At 34.4% G+C, this 22,712-nt stretch overlaps 1 protein-coding gene across 3 annotated transcripts in view; it reads right to left on the bottom strand.

Moving 5' to 3' along the window:
• The window catches only part of PPP2R5C (protein phosphatase 2 regulatory subunit B'gamma), an 85,344-nt gene that overhangs the window by 3,717 nt on the left and 58,915 nt on the right, over window positions 1–22,712 (bottom strand). For 2 of the 3 annotated variants that reach the window (XM_074868791.1, XM_074868794.1), the window contains 11 exons: window positions 20,759–20,869; window positions 20,045–20,137; window positions 19,821–19,951; window positions 17,287–17,346; window positions 14,319–14,427; window positions 12,102–12,155; window positions 9,251–9,421; window positions 8,563–8,690; window positions 6,907–7,008; window positions 4,724–4,796; window positions 2,313–2,429 (listed from right to left, as the gene is read on the bottom strand). In XM_074868791.1, coding sequence (XP_074724892.1) covers window positions 2,313–2,429; window positions 4,724–4,796; window positions 6,907–7,008; window positions 8,563–8,690; window positions 9,251–9,421; window positions 12,102–12,155; window positions 14,319–14,427; window positions 17,287–17,346; window positions 19,821–19,951; window positions 20,045–20,137; window positions 20,759–20,869 — 1,149 coding nt within the window. The remainder of the gene's footprint in view (window positions 1–2,312; window positions 2,430–4,723; window positions 4,797–6,906; window positions 7,009–8,562; window positions 8,691–9,250; window positions 9,422–12,101; window positions 12,156–14,318; window positions 14,428–17,286; window positions 17,347–19,820; window positions 19,952–20,044; window positions 20,138–20,758; window positions 20,870–22,712) is intronic. The other variant, XM_074868792.1, reaches the window with a different exon arrangement.

Genomic DNA, 22,712 nt, shown 5'->3' with positions numbered 1-22,712 from the left:
TTTACGTAGTTTCTCACTTCCAAAGTTTTATTTAAAAAATAAAACTAAGCTGTCCTTTTGACTTACCTTTTTTAAAAAAACCCAAACAACGAAAACCCTCGTAACTGTAATACCTCGTTTTAGCAAGGGATACCACACAAGTGTCTTTCCAATGTCCCCTCAAAGACTGATGCAAGAATGCTACCTACCTTTCTTTCGGCAATACCCTAATCCTTAATCAATCCTTTTCCTGCCTGATGATCCAGACTTATCAATCCTTTTGCAAGATTTATACTTCTCACAGATTATAAGTTCTCCTAGCAATAAGAATTCCTGTTTCAAACTGTTCTGTTAGTTCTGCAAGGACAGGATCTTTGAAAAACAGGCTTATAACCTTCTATCATCTCATTTACTCCTTGAACACTTTCAAAGAAAGGAAAAGCAGGAAAGCATGCACTTGGAGAGATGGCTAAAGAATGCTTGAACAGTTCCAACCCAAGTTTCAGAATTTTATTTAGTTTACAATTTGTTCCTTTTCTGTTAGTATCACTATTTTATTCCCCACCCCTTCTAACAATGCAGGGGGGGAGAAATCAAGCATTTTCCAGATGGAACACTATCAATGAAACTGTATATAGCCCCAACATTATAGTTCTTGAATTCTTTACAGGAAAGAAGGTAAGACCTAGGTAGAGACCTTGGTTTTAGTTTGTGCATTTTATGTTGTATAATACTGGCCCAAATCCTCAAACACTTCCAGCAGCTGGGACTGGAAACTTTGTTCTTAACTGCTTGTCCCAACTACTAGTATACAGTCATACTTTGGCTGGTTTTCTTCTAGAACTAAGTTAGAGTACCCAGAATTAGGAGATATAAGTTTTAATTCCCTTTGGCCAGGATGGAAAGTGAACCAGCATCTCAAATCTTGAGAAAATGGTTAAGTACTAGGAAATATCATTGGACACTACCATCAACACAACTCTAAGCAGTACTTTTTTTTTTCCCCAATAATCTTGTATGTACGTTTCTCCACTAGAATTGGTTCTAGGCTCTGAAGCTAGTGAAAGGAGGCCCCTCTCCCCATCACGTGGGTCTAGCTAAGCTATCCAAGATGTGAAGAAAGGCAGAGGTTTAGAAACTTTGATAAGCCTAGTGCTCCTCACTGACTAGCTCTAACCAGCATTCCCATTCAGGGAAATGCTACCCTCAATTCGTTGCCCTGGACAGGCCTGTAATTCAGCCACCAAGATTTACATGTAACTCATAGCGTTCTGCTCTGGAGATAAGTGTTTAAAAAACAGCAATCACTGAACATGTCCAGCATTTCTTTTGATTGCAACCTTCATCCAAAATGTCATAGTATAAATAATAAATAAAATATAATCTTGCAGGATAATGACACTGTAACGTTAAGGAAGTACTGCAGGAGGTTAGGTTGACCATATGCTTATTTTAATTACATTTCTTGTTTGATACACTGGTTCAAATTAACTGACTTTATCTCCCATCTGAACCCATTTTTCAAGCTCCAGATCATTTCTCTGGTCTTAAACTTTGCTGGATTTGGAGATATTCATATTCCTACCAGGTATCTTAGTGATATGGCAATGATCCATGGCAATGACCCGTGGCACCTCTCTGTTTTCCACCAATTCCAAGTTTAAATCTCTAGTTTGAATGTCAGGATTCTAGTTCCACTGAAGTTAAATTAAAAATACCTGAAGATTACTAAGCATTAGCTAAAGATGAAAAGACTGGAATGACCTTGAGAGTCCTTGCCCTGCAGGAGGTAATGGAACATGTCAGATGGTGGACTGAGGAAGACAACCCATGAGTGGGCAAGACAGATGCACACTATACACATTTTTTCAAAACATAGTAGCTTTAGCCACTAAGAAGGCTCTGAATAACAAAGAAAAATGTCATCACTAGAATCTGACTATATTTTATACAAGTTTTCCTCATGAAAAAACAAACCTATTATATAGGGAATAGAACATGATGTGGTAGATTTTAGCCATATTTTTAACTATCCTTAAAGCATAATCATTGTTCCTCTCATGACACGAGAAGCTATTTATAAGTGAAAAGAAAGTTTCTGTAGAAGAAATGTCAAAAGAGACCATACAGAGATTCAAAGGCATTACAAGTGTTAACACTGAATTCCTGGTTGCTACAGTATCACTTAAAAGCAGCAGCTCTAATGAAGTTTATTACTCTAGGTTACAGGTTACAGGGCTGAAAATACAACGCAAGTTTAAGTCTGTGATTAACAGTTGCTTAAAAAAGTAATTCATAATTTAGAGCACTTTGTTATCTTCACATGGCTTTACCTGACAAGCCTCTTCTTTCACTGTCTTTTTCAGCATCTGCAAATCTTCAATTAAAGGCCCATCTGTTTCCATTGCAACAGGACTGTTCAGCAAACTCGTGTCACTATATGTTGGGTACTAATAAAATGCAAAGTGTTAAAATAATTATTCTTAGTAGTAATACCTAAATACTAAGAGTGTATTTGAGCATTTGAATGATATGATTAGTTATTTGAGATTAGCTTCAATATCTTATGCTTCCAGGCACCAAGTAATAGATTTTAAAATGGAACTCCAGTACTTTCACTTGGTGGAAACGTCCTGTTGAAAAGTACAGTCAGAATACAAAAAATATGCTTTGATCATCTGAGATTGAATTTTAAAATATTCATTTTTGCCAGATTTTGGCAATCATTTAACTGAAACCTTATTAATACATTGTCTAGTGATTTGTGAACAGTGTAGCAACTCAAACAATTATTTTACTTTCTGATGCAATTTTGTGTTGGAAGAGAAAATAAACTGTTAGAAGGCCAAATATGGTTAATACATATTTAAAATAATTTCAAAACAAAATATTAAAACTTTTCTGTCTTGAGAAAGTAAAACAGCTATAAAAGTCTTTTGGGAATTAAAATCCCATAAAAACACTTGTATGGTATCTAAAGCTTATTGTACAGCAATCTAAATATTTGAAATTCTATTTTAATTTAGATGAGGCATATGTGGTCTTGAAATCAAAACTCATTTACAAACACACACACACTTTTTCATCCATTTTTCCTCATAAATATTTTAGTATCCGAGTGTACTAATAACTTAAAACAGATGATATAAAATAGAAAAAACTGACAGCAAGGATTTAATGAATATAATTATAATGATCTAAAATCTTAAAATGTATTCTCATGTCATGCAGAGTCAGGAATAGCTCTGAACAAGAACTGTCAGTAATGAGACAAATTAAACAGTTAATAGGAACTCCAGGAAAAAAAGCAACCCTTAAAAATCCATTATATAGAGTGCTAAAAGCATTTATATCCTTACGTCAACTCAGTGGAACACTCAGGCTTCAAACTAATAATTTTTATTTTAAATTGCTTCCAATTATTAGCTCTCTTCAAGCATACTATGAACATACTGTATACAGGCTGTGTTTATGAGTTTCAGAAAACGTACACAGTTACAAAAAATTGCTTTGGAAGAACAGGAAATTTACACTGTAGAACTCTAAGTTTTAGTACCTCAAGTCATTTCCCCTTATTTAGCCAGACATGTTCATCATTTGTGATAGCAAAAGACCACGTATATCAAGTACTCTTTCAAGCAAGGCTTTTGTGTGGCTTATCTGATTAGAGGAGTTTTGTCACAAAGTAGATTGCTGCTTTCATATGAATGTTCTTTTTTGATTTAACTGTTCTGTTAACCGATATTTTGTTTAACTAATTTTATTTGAGCAGTTTAGTAATTGCTCCATGAGAAATGCCACAAGAGGAAAAAAACATTTATGAAATTACTCCTTCTTAGAAAAAAAGATGACCCCATACTTTCTGTTTTAAAACAGCACTGAGATCATAAAGTGTTTCGCTTCTGTTTATAGAGTACCATTACTCCACCTTCTACCACTTTAAACTCAGCTAGACAACGTTGCAAAGATACAGTACAGTAAGTTTCATGCTGCAGTATAGTAAAATTCTGTCTGCAAAGTAACCGAAATGTTTGGGTTTTTTTTTCCCCGCAGCAGCAATCAGTATCATTGCAATAAAGGAAAACTGGCAGCATTCTCCAAGCAGATTAAATAGGGGGGGAAAAAGCAACCAAGCCAAACCATCCCCTTCTCCCATAATTTCAAAATATAATGAATAGTCTAAAGGACGTTTCTTTATCAAAATTTCAGTTACATCAAGTAATGCCTGACGTGATGTTTTCCTTTTAGCAAGAACCTGAAGTGCAGGTTCACCAGACCAGCCCAATGCAAGTATGAGAACAAATGCAGCAGACAAGAACATACAATATTATTTTAATCCATTTGACACGGAGGAAAACTGACCAGTCACAACTCACAGTTCGCAGAAAGATCTCTTTTGTAATATATTGTTTGCAAAACAGCTTTTCAAGAGAAACCAATTATGGCATCTCTATATTTTCCATAATTTTGCACAATAACTTTTCAAACCGCAATACAGAATATCTCCTATTATAAGAAAAGGAAAAAGTACTTCATACCATACTTTTCAGAAACCTTTTTTTAAAAAAATAATTACTTGCACAAGAGGAAGGTTACAAATTTTAAAAGTACTTTTATTGTGTATCTTTCATAATACAATTAGTGAAATTGCTTTATTTCCATGATCAATCAGACCTGCTTCCCCCACTGATATTTAACAAAACTAAATTATTTAAACATGAACATGTTAATCTTTTCGAAATACCTGGGGATTTGATTTGGCTAGATTTTCTATTTTAACCCATGCTTCTTCCCGTTCCTTCAATTTTAGCTTCTCTCTGAAAAAAAAAAAAATTAGAACCAAAAATGGCAAATGCAGCTTGGTGAATCTTGCATCACAACTTGTACACTTTCTCAAATATGAAGAAATTCACTAGAAGAATTCAACAGAATAAATTATTTAGCTATGCCTGCTTTGGCCTACTGTCCAAAATATCACTTACTGTTGATAGGGTAGTTTGCATCATATCAATACCCCATGATCGCAAAGCAACATTAAAAAGGAAAAAAACTGTGTTTTCTCATGAAAGCAACAAGCTGGCTGATACCAGTTTATCTTTAATAACTGTACATTGTTAAGAGAGTTAAACCAGAAAGAAGTCTTGATCTATGTTGAAAGTGTGTTTGCATTTTAACTATATAATATTTGAATTCTATATTGCAACATAAGAAAGGAGCAGAAATTCTTACTGTCAGGCCAATGGCTTCAGATAATAGTTTAAAGGAAAAAGCCCAGAGACATTCTGAATTGAACACTAACAGAAGTACCTGACAAAAACACACTCATTCAAGAGTTACAAGTCGAGAGGGATGACATGGGATGTCCTTTTTTTTTTAAAAAAAAATTAAAGTAGGAAAGGTTTGTTTCCTAATGCCTAATGTAATTCCAAATGGTATAATCTAGGTTTTTTTTCCTTTCTTTCTTACAGATAAACAATTTATTGCAGAGATTAGAATGAACATGTGTCTTTGAAAGGTGGTAGAGTTTAAAAGGGCTTTGAGCTTAAGAGTTCTAAAAATCTTTTCAGGCTCCAGTGCATAGAACAGATGATCCAAATGTTAAAAAAAAAAAAAAAAAAGCAGTTATATTCAAGCACATATACGATTTGCCTCCAACTCTCAATTAAGTTAACTTTGGGCTGAGGGGGGAACAACTCTTTAACCACCTCCTTTTAAATTCTTATGTGGTGGGGGATTTTTCTGGTTTTGTTTTGTTATTACGTCACTCAGCAGTCTACCTGCCTTAGTTCACACCCAAAACACCACCCCCACCACCCCCCTGTCAAAAAACGCAACAGAGAAGGACTGCTTTCCCATGTAGAAGGGATTCTATTTATTTGCTACGAGGGAAGAGAGACTCACATAGTCTTTTTTTAAAAAGCAAATGTTCACATTTTGTTACCTATAAGCACACATATATCTGAAAAATCTGTTATACTACAAGCTCACTTCTACTTAAAATTGTAGTGAGCAATGTCAAAACTTGGACAAATCAATCCACATTAAGAATTTGTACTACTTCCAGTATATTGGTTTAAAATAAATGTATAATTTGAACCACTACTTGAGGGAATCCCTGTTCACTTTGAAATTAAAATTCAAATCCAGGTATTTTCAGTACCCACTTTCTAACTATGCTCCCCTGTCGCTAAAATGAGAGCCAAGCTATTCTCAATCTCACTTTAGTAGGCTTTATAATATAATGAATATTCAAAAAATTCTATTTAACAAAATTGGAAATAGAGGAACAGAAGATAAGTGACTTCATGATCATAAAAGTTATCTGCATTTTTGGGCACAAACCAGAAAAATCTAGCTTCCAAATCCCTGCTCTGTTCACTGGCCTATGCAAGAATATACTAAACTCAGCAGGATTCTTCTGGCAAATAATGTACAAATGCCCTGTATTACACAACAGAGTTAACAACTTTATTGCGGGTAATTTTTATAAAAACATGCACATATGCTCTCACATAATGCAGTGCTGAAAAATACTGGAAGAGTGTTTTGGGAGGAACTGAGTGACAACATGAAAGAAAATAACACTGGGTAAATAAAGCATGCTAAAATAAACACTGGATATAAACTAAACTCTTTAACAGATCTTTTACACTGGGCTCCATGATTAGCAGTGTCCTTCTCAAAAAATTAATTTTTAGGAAGACGGTGACCTCCAGCACTATTAGGTCAAAGACTACATGAAGTACCCTACTCTTAAGGAGATTTTACAGTTCATATATAACAAGAAGTTTCACCAAGTCAATTCTGAGACTGCTGTACTGTAATCAAATGGGCAACTTACCACTAAAGACACAGTAGTTTTTCAGAGCTAAAGCACTCTGAACAAAATATTCAAGAACAGACAGACACACTGACATGAAAACTTACTTCAGTTTTTCTGCTTTAAATTGCTGTGTGCAGTCATCGAACAGTTTTTGGTTCATCTCCATGAAGAGTTTCAGAGCATTGTATATCAAGCCATGTATTGTCCTATAAGTAAAACTTCTGGTTGAAACTCAGAGTACTTTAAACTTTGAAATCTATTTTGTCTGGTCAACAGTAGCCAATAGCCTACATAACTGGAAAATTACATCATTTCAGAATAAGTGGAAACAAAACTAGTTAGTGGAAGTTTCAGTTTACCCTCAAAAGGGCTAATACAAGTACTGAAATTATCAACTTTGAATGCAGTTTTCTTACTCTATAGTACTACTTGTCACACTTCTGATGTTTGAACTTTACTTTTAATACTACGTGTATCAATACAGGACTAGTTTTGAAGTTTAGTTGTCAACACTAATCAAACTAGCGTTATTACAGAAAATGCAAGATGACATTAAAGATCTTGATATAAGTTAACTTACTGGCAACTGACAAATTCAGGAAAAAAGTTAATGATTAAAGGAGCTTAGAAAAGACACCATTCATTTTGAAAACTGCCACACAGCAACAGCACTCACTTCAACACAGTTATGCCAGGACTCTAGAAAAGTGTTAGAAAAGTGAAGTGGAAAACATCAGAAAAATTAAACAAAAATAATCTGCTTTATGAAGCACTGTTACACAGTAATTTACAGTTCCAGTCTGTAATCTACTGATGATCATTAAATCCAAAAAGCTATCAGTTAAATCATACACGTGAGTTACACGTAAAAGTGCAGCTGTACTGGGTAGCATGACTTCTGCTCAGAATAAAATGAATGCATGGCCTTGAAAGCCAGGAAAAAAACTGACAGCAATCCACATTTACTATGTAGAACTGCATCACTGAATCAGAATTGTTATTAATGAGTACGTTATTTGTTACTGCTTATATCCAGTGACAGTAACCAATCACTTCAACATCACTTTATCTTCCATTTCTTTTCCTGTGTTTAGTGGCAGATTGATTACTCATTCTTGGCCAACCCACCACCAGCCCTCAATTCATGGTCAGCACTAGACTATGTGACTTTCACCATCCCAGCAGTTGTGCAATAACTCAAACAAAGAGGCCCTTTACAACGGAACAGCTGCAGAAAGGAGCTAACCAGGACTGTCTTCATGCGTAAGTACTATGTTATTGTGGGGAAAAAAGCAAAAATAGTCAATGGAGAAAGAAGAGAAAACACTAAACAAAAAAAAAAAAGGGGGGGTGGTGGTGGAGGAAAAAATGACCTGATTTACAACATATTTCACTAGAATGCAGAAGAAATGCAAATCAACAAAGAAATTAGAGATCAGAAATCAAAGTCAGTCTTTAGAAGCATCTGAACTATAGATTAATGCCAAATTTGTTTCATATGAATAAAAATACATCATGGATTAGACGCACTAAACCACTACTTCTTGTTTAATGAAAAAAAAGGAAAAACTATCTTCCTTAATTCTTAGCATTTCCTAAAAATTCTGACACCAGTAGTCTCCTCCTTATCCAGCAACTTTAATGTCATAAACAGTTCAACACACTGCTAAAACTAGCAACTCAAAGATCTGAACCACCTTTAAGCCTAGAACTAGACATAAGTGAAGTAGCAGAATTTTATTTGTACAAGTGTTTCTTACTTGTTCCAATGCGTCTTTGAATTCCGGTACAAGGATGGAAACATGATGGGTAAAATCTTTGCTGCATTATCACTAATTAAACTCATAATATATTCATTATTCCAGTAGTATAACGCTCGCTCCGCAACCTAAGACGACATGAAAAAAAGGAACACAATCTCTTACAGTAAATAATTGAAACATTTGGCAAATACAAGGGAAAGGTAAGAAAAGCTGCAACTTAGGATTTGGATTTTTCTAGTGCAAATGGGAGTCACAGACCTGATGGAAAGACAGATGGAAAAATTGCTGTTTCCTTGATAGGGAGATAATTCAAACTATAACCTATGATCTGTGAAATTCAAGCAAAGGAACATTCTCCCAAAGGAAGAGTATTTGTAGAACTCTATTACAAGCAGCGAAATGCAAACACTATGTACTGAAAGGGTTCAGGTACTTCTGAAAACAGCAAGCTTTCAAGCTTTTATGTTAAGCATAACACTGATGTGAATAACCCAACAGGAAGGCATATACCGCACTCTTGAAAAGCAACAATAAAGCTAACATTATCCCAAAAATTTGACACAGAATTGGAAGATTTTTTTTCAAAAAATAAAAAATTAATTATGGTGAATAATAGTAGGTAATACCAACAAAAATTCTGCTCAATAAAAATCCTCATATTATTGTACATTCAGTAAGTACAGACCTGAAAGTGTGGACTGGACACACATTTGGCTAGCTGTCTGAAAAGAGGCTCCATAACTTTTACAAATTCAGATGGTTCAATAACATCTAAAATTTCTTCTAGTTCATTTAAAAACATGACTTCTTTTGGACTGTGAGTCTTTGGCCAGTATTTCAGCAGTGCCATTACAACCTGTAGAGACAAAGTGAACATAACCTTCATGATAATTTGACTTTACCTTGCACTAAATTATAGCTCATTAAGAAGCCAGGTATTTTAAACAGAACAGAAAACTCAGATTTCTTGTCCCATGTGACAGCAGTGATCAGATATGGTTTAGTGTCACAGAACTAACTGTTAATAGGTTTGAAACACTTCTTCAGAAAACAAAGTTACATATTTAAAAGACATGTTCAAAAATAATAATCAAAAAGGCTAGAGAAAGTAACCTGACATCTAACTTAACCTGATCATCAAATCAAAGTGCAAATTTGCTACTATACTATGGGGAAAATTACCTGCTGCTTAAGTGATAGCGGCTTTCAAACTTAATTTCCTGGAGGCGTAGTCCAAAGCTCAAGAAATTAAGTCCCATCATTATATTTTAAGAAAAGATTTACTATAAATACCCAAATTGACAGGTGACCAACTAGTCTAGGCATGCTGCTCTTAAATGTTGAGTTTTATTTAATTTACTATAATCAGTCTTAACTTTCTTCGTGATTAAATTATTTACCCAGCTTGCTGAAGCTGTTTTTGCCTAGCAAGCCATGAATACTCAAAAGATAAGTGGGAGGAAAGGGCAGGGAGGGGCAGAAGAAGAGGAAAGACAACTAAAGGATCCATAAAAATGTGACACAAAAGGAAGTTGTCTGCCAGTTGGCTCATGACTCTTCAGGAAGTGTCTATACATCTGTGGGAAATGTTTCTGAAGTCTAACTGAAAAACAAACTCTCTCATCTATTGGATATATAAGTAGAATTTAAGTCTGAAAAGTGATACTAGTTTAGCAGTTTAAATATATTTAGACATTGTATTTATTACTTATCAATTGCATCATAATTTATTCAAAAAATACACAAAGTTGTACTGAAGGAATAATGACTCTTGTGCTGCTAGCCATTTCTGATTTAAGGAAAATGCGAGTAGACACAAATGTTTTTGTTATGAAAGGATGATGATTTTTTTCCCCAAAGATGTCAGTTTTCAAACTAAAGTGTAAGATTTTAAAATTTTCAATTTTTTTAAAAACTATAAAAACTGTTTTCCATCTGTGGAGATCTGGTGCCAAACAATATTCAAATAGGAAGACGTTTTCCTTCAAAGAATATTTAAACCATGTTAAATACTTAAAAATTATTGGCATAGCACTCAATCTTAATTTTAGATATTTTATACAACCTTGAACGTGTAAATTTATAAATGCTTTTGTTTTGTGGTTAAGGATTAAAAAGCCACATAAAGAACAAAAATATGCCAGTGTCTGTCTAGTCCTAGATGTAGAACTGGAGACAAAATAAAACCTCAAAACAGTAGACTTCTTGAAAAAACTCTTTTAAAAGATAGTGTATATTTGTTTTTTTTATATAGTTTAAAAGTTGCAACAATCCATTATTCTTTCTCTCAGATATTGTTTTCTCTCATTTAGGAAAAAAAAGCAGTCTTTTTTTGTTTTCTGAAATGGAGGGCATTTTTTTAAAAGTCCAGGTTTTTATATTTAAAAACTATAAGCAGTATTTAATATCATCACTGACAAGACAACTCAGTGAGAAATCAGTGTATCTTTCATTTATGTATTATTTAATCATGAAAGCAGACACTATGTCTTTAATGAAGCCTTAGGAAATTTCTGCAGATTTTTTTAAAAAGATGTCAGAAAGTCTCATATGACAATTATAAGGGGAAACAAAGCATTTTATTTTGTAATGACCAGAATTTTTGAAGGGAAACTTAGTGCCTCGGTGATGCATGCCCTAAATTTTTGAAGAATGTTGTAATCATGTACTAATTTGGGATCAAAAATGGAAACAGACTTGGATGCATATTAGTTCAGATTTGTTCTAGGAAATATGTAACATCCTAGCTGATGTCTGGATTTCAAGATAAGATTTCAAGATCTCATATAGCACGAATGACAGAATGTCTGAGATTTGATATCTTAACAAATATTAAAAGCTCCAAGTAGAAGAGTTCTTGCTCAGCTGCATAGTTCATTTGTTTCAAGAATCCCAGTTTTCATTTTACAATGGAAATGTTTATAATCAAATAACGTGCGCTTTTATTAGTAGCAATCATTTTACTGCTACTTAGCAATTAAACATATTAGTTCTTACCTACTTAATATTGGGTGTAATGAGGCAAAACACTATATACTATCGAGGACAATTAAAAGCATTCATCTGTGCAATTATGTGCAGCCAGTCCAAAGTCTGGTTTTGTCTATACTCCAAACTTGGTAGACATGAACAGGATCTGACTCAAAAGCCTTGCATCAATAGGTAGCTTCATGTGCCAGAAATCTGTGTTCCATCAACATTAGTCTCTCAACAGGGCACAGTTCAGACAAGCTAATTTCTGACTAAACTGCTTCTGGATCAACCACCTCGTATGCAGTCAGCCAGAACAAAATAAGCAGAACAAACTCTGGTCTGTGTGTAAGAGCTATGCTCTTAATGGTGTTTCAATTCATTTTGGACATTACAAACAACCGTTGGAAAAGCTGAATTTGATAGACCAAAATGGTTAAATATTTGACTCTTCCTAATAAAAACAATTATGTATCAATACTTTGTTCCTCAAGCCTCCTTAAGAGTTTACAGATGAAAGAGATATTAATATTCCAAAATATATAATAATAGCAAGATAAACTTACTGGTTCTGTAAGTGTGCTGTCCTTTTCTAAAAATTGAACTACACAGTACGCCAGCTACAGTAAAAGAGAAATATTTTTATTAATGCTCACTGTGAAATTGAACATACTTTGAAATCACTAGCATAAGTGGAGAACACTACTGAATTCAAATAAAACCACAACAGTTCTGTGATTTTACAAAAATTATTTGGCAGACAATTTAAACAATGAAGGGGTAAATACGCTTCACCAATTTTTCCCAACTTTCTCAAGTCCTAACCTTTTTCTGGGTTATAGTGTAGGCAAACACGTAATCTGATGTTTTCTTTTTAGACCCAGTACTTTGCATTTCAGCACACTTCATCTTTTCAAACATAGGACTTAAAAAAAAATCAGTCTTGTCCTCTAAAGTGCTTTCCACTCCCTAACATTTTGGTGTCCCATGCTAATTTAGTAAGTATTTTCCACTTCATAACCTAAGTGAGTTAAAAATGTACTGAAGAGTTGTAAATCTTAGGATTTTCTATATATGAGAACTAATGATAACTATGCGTATCAGTGTAAAGCTGATGCAAGCTGAGGCTGAATTACAGTATTTACCAACTTCAATTCTGAGAATGAGACTGTCTGTCTGTGCCTAAACATTGAACTATTACATCCCTTTCACTCGACAGGCCAACAGTCCCAAAGTAAGTAGGAGGATCACCACACACGTCATGAACTGTGTAACCATTTTCCTAACATCTCTCCATTTATGAAAGTTCAGCTGATGAGTCCAATTCTTTTCCTGTTTTTGATGATTGCTATGAAGAATGTCCCTAGGTAACCTGAGGACTGTACCAAGATGATTACATCTACTGTCCTCTGCTATTCTAAAGTAAATTTGAATTGAATATAGAAACTAGCTTTCTTCATGTATATCTGGATTTGGCAGCAAATCCTTCTGAATATCTGCCCCTGTTTCAATGTAAATTTTTTGTGGTTTTACTCTGGTGTTTCCCACACTAAGCTCATTTGAAGTGCTTTCCCATTTCATTCAGTAGGACATGTAAGAGGGGCATCCCTAAGTCACTATCTTCTTTTTACTGATAGTAATGAGGAATGCAAATCACCTGAAGGTTTTGGGGAATTAGTTTGTGAATTAAGGGGAATAAACACAGACCAGTTCATCTTAGGTACGTAGAAGAAAAGGTGACAATCACAGATGTCCGTACTAGTTGAGATTATAACAAAGGTCTGATTGGCCACACTTCAACAGGTTATGTTCACAGCATTAGAAAAAAAGAAAAAAAAATCTTTTGAAATGGGAGCCACTCTAGCTTACTACTTCAACAGGAACTGATGTGAGCCCCAGCAGGCAAGATCCAAAGCAAATGCTTATAAGCATCTCTAATTGCTAGAGAATTGTAATTATACAAATGGTGTTCTTAAAGATACAAGTTGTTAGTAATTTTATTTGAAGAAATGGTATTTACAACTTAGAATACTTGAACTTACATAGAGAATGTTGAACTTTCAAATTAAAAGAACAAAGCTGTGTAACAACCTCTCATAGATAAAATTCCAGCATAGCACAATAATCCTGTGTTTTCTCTAATACTGTATGATTCCCCACTTCTCTAGGAATGGAACTAAACTCAGCACAGAAAAGATACAGCTGGTTTAAAAGACAATACAACTCAGATACCCCATTTTTTTCTGTGTACTTCTAAAAAGATCTATTGAATTAAATAATGATGTCCTAGCAACTGCCCAATTCCTTTCAAAACATCAACAGTTGTAAGAAACTGAATTCAGCTGAAATTCTCCACGTAGTTTAGAAAAAACTGTTGATAGATGACATTCATTAAAACCATACTTTTCTACAATTTTTGTATGTCTAAACATTACAGACAAGAGCAAGATAAACAAAAAATTCTGTGGGTGGATAAATATCAAGAACTCTCACATGAACCAACTACTTCATCTATAAACACTACAGTGCTTTAAAAAAAAGAGATTTATTTATACACACACATATATTTTTTACATTTTTTCTTCCCCTCAGCAAGTGAAGCATTATGGGTACATGTATTAAATAATTTCCTGGTACGTGTATTAAATAATTTCCCCAAGGCCAGTTAACAGGGAAGAGTTGAAGCTTAGAACAGAATCCATGTCAGAGTGACGAGCGTCTCCCTGACCTCTCTAGGCAAACTCACTTTAAAATTAGTATGAAAAGCACCACACAAAACTTACCTGTGGATGGTAGACACTGAGTGATTTCACTTTGTGCAATGGTAACAAAACCTTCAATAGGAATATTTTGTGCTCTTCTTTTAATGGTAAGGCAAATCCATTAATTATGCTGTCAGGGAAAGAAATTTAAGAATAAAAACCAGTAATTACACAAAGTCTGCACTACTGTACAGGATATACCAAAATCCTTGTTTTCAGTGTTTGGGGTTTTTTTGTGACCTCCTGGACAACATGATGCAATAGAAAAATTTACAAATCAAGCATGCACCAGAGACTAATTTTAGATCCAGCTCCCTAAAGTTTATCAATTAATAGAATAGTCAAATCAACCTCTGCCCATTTCTCACCCAAGTCTTTCACAGGTTTCAAATTCTTCCGAGCAACATATATAACCATACCTACACTTCAGATTCCAACTTTCGCTATGAACTATTCACTATCACCAAAGCTTTGAATACATACTTCTTCCAGCTTCTTCATGGAATTAAAGAATGAACCAGAGACTGGACATAGAAGACAATCCAGGACAGCAGACAACTCAAAACATGACTTCTACTAAAATATTACTACTTCTGCAAGACCCCAGCATATAATCAAACAGCATCTCAGCACATCCCAGTTACAGGTGAGTGCAGATGTGGCTCAATACTGGGTCAATGGCCCTTTCACCTAAAAACACAGTACTAGAACAACATTTTGTGTTCACTTGCTTTGCCAGCATTAACATCAGTTAAAATACGTGGAATCCTATTGCCCATTTACTATTACTTTATTCATTTTAATGCTCACTAACATCATTAATGCTTCACTAACAAGGACAGAAGGCACTCAGGCAAAAGGAATCTGCCAAACTTACCTTAGAAAAACCACACATTAAAAAATTCAGAGTTACACATATTTGAGATCTCAGAAATCAGATGATGTCTCAGAATTAAAGCTTACTAAATAACACTTGCTCACCCTTGCTGCACATGGTTAAAATAATTTTCACTAGCAATGACTGTACAACTGTTTTAAGGATATGAGGTCACTCCTCCTAAAGTCTCTCAGTGCATACTATCAAACCCACATTTCTAAATTAACACTTCTACGTGTTCTTGCCAACTTCCACATACTTGACAAGTACACATTAATTTCATTTAAAGAAAAAAAGTTTCTTCAAGATGATTTACGGGTAGTTAACCACAAAGAGGAGCAGAATTGTAGGGCAAGTTTAGCCTGGAGTGAGTGTGAAGAAATTATGCAATCCTGTCAAGACATGATTGTCAGAAAAAAACAACCACATTAGTAGTTCCTGCTGGAAGTGTTCATTTGTCCAGTATTATGTAGCACTTAGCAAAGGAAAAGAATGAAATCCAGTACTTTGGCATGAATTTAAATTCCTCTTTACTTCTGACAAGTCAAAACCCAGGAAGCCAACTAAAAAATGTTACTCATGAGAAGCTCTATGTCAACAACATGCTCTGTTAAACTCCTTAATCGATTGGACGAATAACCAGTACAGAACAGCTACAGCTCGGAAGCCTCATTTAGCTACTAGAAATTTTGATTTGGAAGCCCGAGGAAAAAAGAAAAAACCAAACCAACCACACAACTTTTAAATTTATAACACTTAAAGCCAACGTAACAAAACCAAGAATGAAAAACCTGTTGACTTAAGTTTTGAAGATTTAGCTCCATATTGTAATATATAAGCTTTATACATTCTTCAGTGTATCTTGGTGAGTATTACTTGATTATAGTATGTTGAAGTAATGATGGATATGTAACTCCTTTAATCATTGAACATTTCACTGAAAAACTAAAGAACTATTCTGGGCAGACATGTAGACCTAGAAAATTTTAAAACATCTTTCCAATTTCAACAGCATTGTGGGCTGCATTAGGAACAGCAATGCCAGCAGGTTGAGGAAGGTGATCCTTCACTTCTGCTCAGCCCTGGTGAGACACATCCAGAATGCTGGGTCCAGTTCTGTGGTCCCCAGAACAAGAAGGATGTGGACATACTGGAGGCAGTCCAGTAAATTGCCATGAAGATAATGAAGGGAGTGGAGGGAGCATGTGACATACAAAGACAGGCTGAGAAAGCTGTTTAGCCTGGAGAAGACTCAGGGGAATCTTACCCATGTGTACAAATACCTGAAGGGATGATGTAAAGAAAGAGTCAGACTCTTCTCTGTGGCGCCCAGTGAAAGGGCAAGAGGCAATGGGCACAAATTGAAAACACGGGAAATTTCATTAAAAATAAAAAGCCCTTTTTATTGTGAGCGTGGTCAAACGTGGGAACCCACTGCTCAGAGTGGTTGTGGGATCTCCATCCTTGGAGGTATCCAAAGCGCAACCAGCAACCTGCTCTCACTGACCTGTTATTTTTATGTGCAAAGATATGGAAACACCATAAAGTAAACCTAACTAAGCTTCTGAAGTGTATTCATGTATAAAAAAACCCAAAAGCTTGCATATGGATTAATCAGTTGATAAAAACCACAACGTTTTGATGAGGCTATCAGATTTAAGTTGTAAAATTTTAGTTTCAAGGGCTTTCAGCTGCATCACTGAAGTTTGTAAAGTAATGGAATTAACAAAAGAAAGTTTCTGAAGTTTCATAACCTGTGCTTCCTTTGTTTACCTGTTATGCATTTAGTGATGTTAGAAGAATTTCTGAATAAATTTCAACTCATTACACATTATTTGTAGTTGCTCTACAATATAATTACAAGAATCCCAAGCTAGAAAATAAGATTTTAAAAATAAGATTTAAAAAATTGTCACATCCCAAAATGCTAACACAATGTTCAAGTTTTTATTGTGTTTTTGCAATCTTGCACAAAACTTCTCTTCGTTACAGCTTTGACATATGATATGAAATTATTTTAATCTTGTCTCAAAGCAATCTGCAATCCCCAACTTGATTTTCAGTCTAGTCTGAAGACCAAGTGAGTTTAATTAAACAAAACGTACAACTTACCTTCCCAGTATTTCCAGTAATTCTGCTATGCCATTGTGATGTTCTGTTTCATAAATAAACCTAAATAAATGAGAAGTTTTACTCAGTTACTGCTGAAGAGATACAAATCTAACACCAAGATCCCCATGAACATTACAGGTAGCTTTGACCTCCCAAGTTTTAGTCATTCAGTAAAAAGAAAACAGAAATACATAATGGAAAAGAAACTTTGTGGAAACATAAATCAATAGCACATCAAGCTTCACACTTGCTTACTCTTTTCTCACACATTTAACAAAGCAACATGCACTTCATTTTTTCCCAATACTCATATTCTATGCAATTTTAATAATGCAAGACTGAACACAGCAAATAACGCTTTAAATATTAAAATAACACAAGAGCATCTGGCATAATCAAATGCCATGACTCAACCTTCTATAGTGCACAAGGTGTTCAAACAGTTACTACTTATGGATCTAAAAAGCTCTTTGGCATTACAGACTTCTGTGCATATAAAAGGATCTGTAATAAACAGAGGAAGTCAAATTTTCCCGAATGTTCTTTTGATAGAGCACTGTAATTTACTAGACAACCACCTTTCCACCCTTATTCCCAATCGCCTGAGTGTAAATTTATTGAGAAAGTTCTATGAACAACTTCAGGTATTTTTCAAATTGTTATAGAAGTTATGAGAAAATAATTCCACTCCTTAAAAAAGAATTTGAAAATTTGTCATAGACTGACATATTAACAGCTACTTTTAATCCAGAATATTTGATGTGACTGTCTTTTCTTCTTAAAGACCCTCTCCATACAATTCAGGATAACAATTCCAAGCAAAACTAAAGACAATGATATGAAATGTTTTGGACTGAATTAACAGGAACATGAAGGTTTAATACTTTTTTTAAAAAGAATACAGTAGAAAAAAGATAAGATTAATGCACTATTGGAGCAGAATTCATGCAATTCTGGTCAGTGACTAAAACACAAATAAAAACCACACACGTCTTAGGTAAGCACAGTAACAAACTGACAACTTGCAGGAAAAAGCATAAGAAAAAATATTTTGAAAAATTCTATACATACTTTAAGAGCTTATCATGCACAATTCACTAATTCAAGACAGAAGTTGAAAGAACTTTCCTCCCTGGTGCTCATATCCAGGAACACTAGTTTAGCTCCTAAACATTATACAACTCAGTGAGGTTTTCTGTTTAATCCCCTCCCTCAACTTGGTAGAGAGAGGTAGTATCTACAGTGCAAATGATGTAATTTCCCATATACGTTTCAGATTGAAAACATGTTTTTACACAAACTATTACAAAGTTGATCTAATGACTAGAACATTCCTTAGTCTTTCAAAAGCCTTGCACCAGAACTATCAGTGTTTGAAGACTTTGCTTCCATTACCCCTGAAAGTAAAGTGCAAGAAGCAGCATAAATAAAAACACTGTTCAGAAGCGTATTATAATATGCTATGATACTGTTGTATCATCTGGTTCAGATATTTTATAAAATTATACATTTTGGAATTTAATAAAATCTATGTGTAGGGGAAAAAAAAAAAATTATATCTTTATTCCAAAGATACACCTGTATTTTTTCCTTAGGCTCTTGACAAGTCCAGTCAAGATCAGTTGTCTGCAAGACAGTGAAGGCTTACTAACTATTTTAAAGTAGCGCCTCTGTATCTCTTCTAAAGGCTTACTTGTTACCATAGACAGGGAAGATAAGCTCCCTCTACAGCTGGTACTGCTGGGTGCCATTCATGAGATGGCACCAAGTATGTGGCAGCTTTTTGCTATTTTCTTAAAGGGGATAGCATCATAAATTCATTTTGGGATGAGAACAACAGTGGCAGAGAAAAAGGGAAGCATGATGGAAGGAGTGTAAAACTTGGAAGGAGTGTAAAACTGATACACAACAATTATTTGTAGAAAAGAGAAGCGTACCAAAACTAAAAGACTAAGAAAAAGGCACCACAATCTTGCATTCACACTTGACATAATGGCAGTAAAAACACATTTCTAAAGACCTTTAGTAATACAGTGGATTAATTTTTCATATTGACTTTTTTTTTTTTCAGAGATAATACTACAGTTCATTCTATGGCAATTAAAAAAATACTTCACGAGTTTTAAATGGTACATCTCAGTTCTGAGGAAAAAAAAAAAGGCAGTAAATATGTTCCTTCAAGCAAATTCTAGATCTCTCATTCGATTTGAGCCCAACTTCTGCATTATGAAGAACTACATTTTATTAAGGCACTACTGTAATACAAACACTACTATTCCATAAGAAAAAAAAGTCTCAGAAAAAGATACCAAACCACCCACTGAATTACATACTAACTCAAATTTCAGCTGCCAAATTTATGCTGTGCGCATGACTACCTTAATTTAAATCTCTCAGACTGGTATTAATTACTGTTAGATGTAGCCATATTTGGTATAAACTTACTAAGAATTAAAAAATTGCTAACAGTGTCTTGGAGTATTTTTAGTTGTGTACCTGATCACATGCACTATAATACAAAGATATTGACATACCTATAAAATATATTATTAATTTGTTTCCGGATGTAAGCTCTTAGGCCTAAGAATTTCCCATATATTCTGTGAAGAGTTGTTTTAAGAAAATCTCTTTCACGAGGATCTTCACTGTCAAAGAGCTCTAAAAGCTGCAAAAAAGGAAAAGAGATGCGCTTTACTTGAATCTAATGCACTGTAAAATAATTTAGAGCTTGAAGTTAAAAATTCTTTTTTTACCTCACCTGTAATACAAACTTCTGATCAATATATTTCTTAGCTATATTAGGTTGAAAATCTGGAGATTCTAAAAACCTTAAGAAAAATTCATAAACAAGCTGAAAAAAACCAACAAAAAAATAGTATTAGTCTTTTAAACAAGGAACCATTTTATAAGCACATGCCAAAATTACTAATTAGTTGCTCAGAAGTGCACTATGTTTTTATTTTTATTTATTTATGTACCACACAGTAAAAGCTTTGCTCTTGGTCTTCTGACAAAGTACAAGAACTTAAGGTTCTTTAAAATGCTTTAAAATTTTGCTGAGCTCCATCACTAGATTCTACTCAAATGACATACAGTAATCTAATATTCATCATGCCCAAAAGTACGTGTTTTGAAAATTCTCTGTTGTCCTCTGCTTGTCACGGTACCTCTGAAAGTTAAGAGCTGTGCCAGAGTCAGATCAAAGCATTCATAGTGACAAACAGAAGCTCATTTAAAAGCACAGCAGTTACATCTGTACTGCAAGAAACAATGAGCCTTTAACCTATAATGCACTAACTGAATTTTAAAAAAAATATTATCAGGTTAAATTCAAGAAATATATTTTAAATATTGCAGAGAAATGTAATTGACTTGAGATAAACACATAACCTAAACACTTTTGAGTCAATAAACAATGACTTTTAACTTCAAAATTCTGTTAGACTATGACATCCTAGTCTTCATTAAATACCTGTAGATGAGGCCATGCAGCTTCTAAGGTTGGTTCATCTTCCTCTGGATCAAATTCTGCTCCCGTTGGATTGGAAGATGGTGGTAATGTTCGAAACATATTAACTGCAAACTGAAATCACATGTGCCTTTAAGAACTCTGACACAAGTGACTGATTAAAAAGAGACTTCAAAGACAGTTTTGACTGAGAATTCTTTACATGAACTATTAAATATTTGCAAAAATACAAGCTATATAACGCAGTAGTTTAAACAACGAGGTAAATTCATTCTTCTTTAAAGATTTCTAACTTGAATAACACTTTTTCACGCAGTACTCTTTAAAGCACAAACTACTGTTAGTACATGTTTTATTAGGATATTGCTCTGATCTCTTTACACACATACATATTATAAAAGCCCAAGCAAATGTATATAAAATGTTTACAGAAACATTTTTTAATATATACACTTTAGAGGGCCTTGCAGCAATCTGCAAAAGTGGAAGTCAGAAGCAGAGATGCAAAACAAAGATTGCCCACAACTGTTCTTCTCTAGAATATTACCAGTTTCATTTCACACCGTGGGTATACACACATGGAAACACTTCAAAACCAAATTCCTTCCTTCCCCTCTTAGTGGTAATTCTCTTAAACCCTACCCATCTACGTGACATCATGGGGGGCACTGAGCAGGGAGAAATGCAGATCCTAACCCTTTAACCTTCATCTTAATTGTCAAACCCCCAAAAACCGGTTAGCATCCTCATGGAAGTGGAGCATACTACAAAGATGAACTGCTTTTTAAGTTGTTGATATATACACAGAATAATATATTTTTGGGTTTCCTAGTGCTTGTCTAGACGCACATTCATACTGTGTACGAACCCAAGTAGTGCCCTTCAGAAACCCCTTTAACATAAGGAGAGTTTCAAAGTCCCTAATACAGACAAAACACCCATTCCCTGTCATACGGACAGAAAACTTCTCTATGAGGTCCTGTTCTATGCAAAACCATCTCATCACTAAATGCATGTAGCTTGATTTTTTTAAAAACAGAAATATGTAATCAGAAACAATCACATTTATATCAATTTATACAATGCATATAATAACAAACGCAAAGCAAAACACATTTGTTGTCTGAAAAAAGAGTCTTATGTGATTTTGGGGATAAATTTAGCATGCATTCTCAAAAGTAACCTAGAATGGTGCAAAGATTTAAAAGGTCTGCAGTATCCTAAATCCTCCACCTGTAATGACAGCCAGCAAAACCAGCTGGCTTCTTTGTGGATAAGAAAGGAATGACTAACTAGTGATTCAAATGGTTCTTTGCACACCCTGAGGAGTTAAGGATTAAAAGTTTACTGAGCAAGTTGGAGGGAGCAGGTTTCTGTTCGTGCCAGTAAGAAAACCTGAGAAAGCCTTTATCTGTTATGCAAGGTAGCTATGGCTGTCAGTACTGAAAAGAGACTAATTCCTCAACTCCACTTGTAATCCAGAGTATTAGGTAGGGCAGACATTGGTAGGAGACAACAAAATTGCTGAGCAAGTAGAAAAATGTAATCTATTTAGCCGCATAAGTGCACCCAATATACACTTTCTTGTTCTGTTTTGTTGCTTACTCATTGTGAAACCGATACTAAGCAGTCTAAACTTATTTTTTGTATGGATTTTTTTTAAAAAAATCAATTCAAATTAGTATATGGTCCCAAACTGCCTCCACTACTTCAAAATGATCCTTTGAGACAAATGTCTCAGTCTCTCAGCAGCTTGAACACATTGCAGAAATGATGAGAAAACTGACAAAATAAAAACACAGTGGTGTACTGTCTAACCCTTCATAACAACTGAGTACATTAGGCTCCATAAAGAAATTATCTTCAAGTCTATTCCTTCTTACAACACTAAAGAAAATTCTGCTTTCAAATAAACAGATCATTTTGTGCTTTATAAAAATACTAAGATATTTTAAAT

Source organism: Strix uralensis, chromosome 4 (assembly GCF_047716275.1).
Source record: "Strix uralensis isolate ZFMK-TIS-50842 chromosome 4, bStrUra1, whole genome shotgun sequence".
Classification (NCBI taxonomy): domain Eukaryota; kingdom Metazoa; phylum Chordata; class Aves; order Strigiformes; family Strigidae; genus Strix; species Strix uralensis.
The sequence above is the reverse complement of the archived record's forward strand: the minus strand, read 5'-3'. Positions and strand labels throughout refer to the sequence as shown.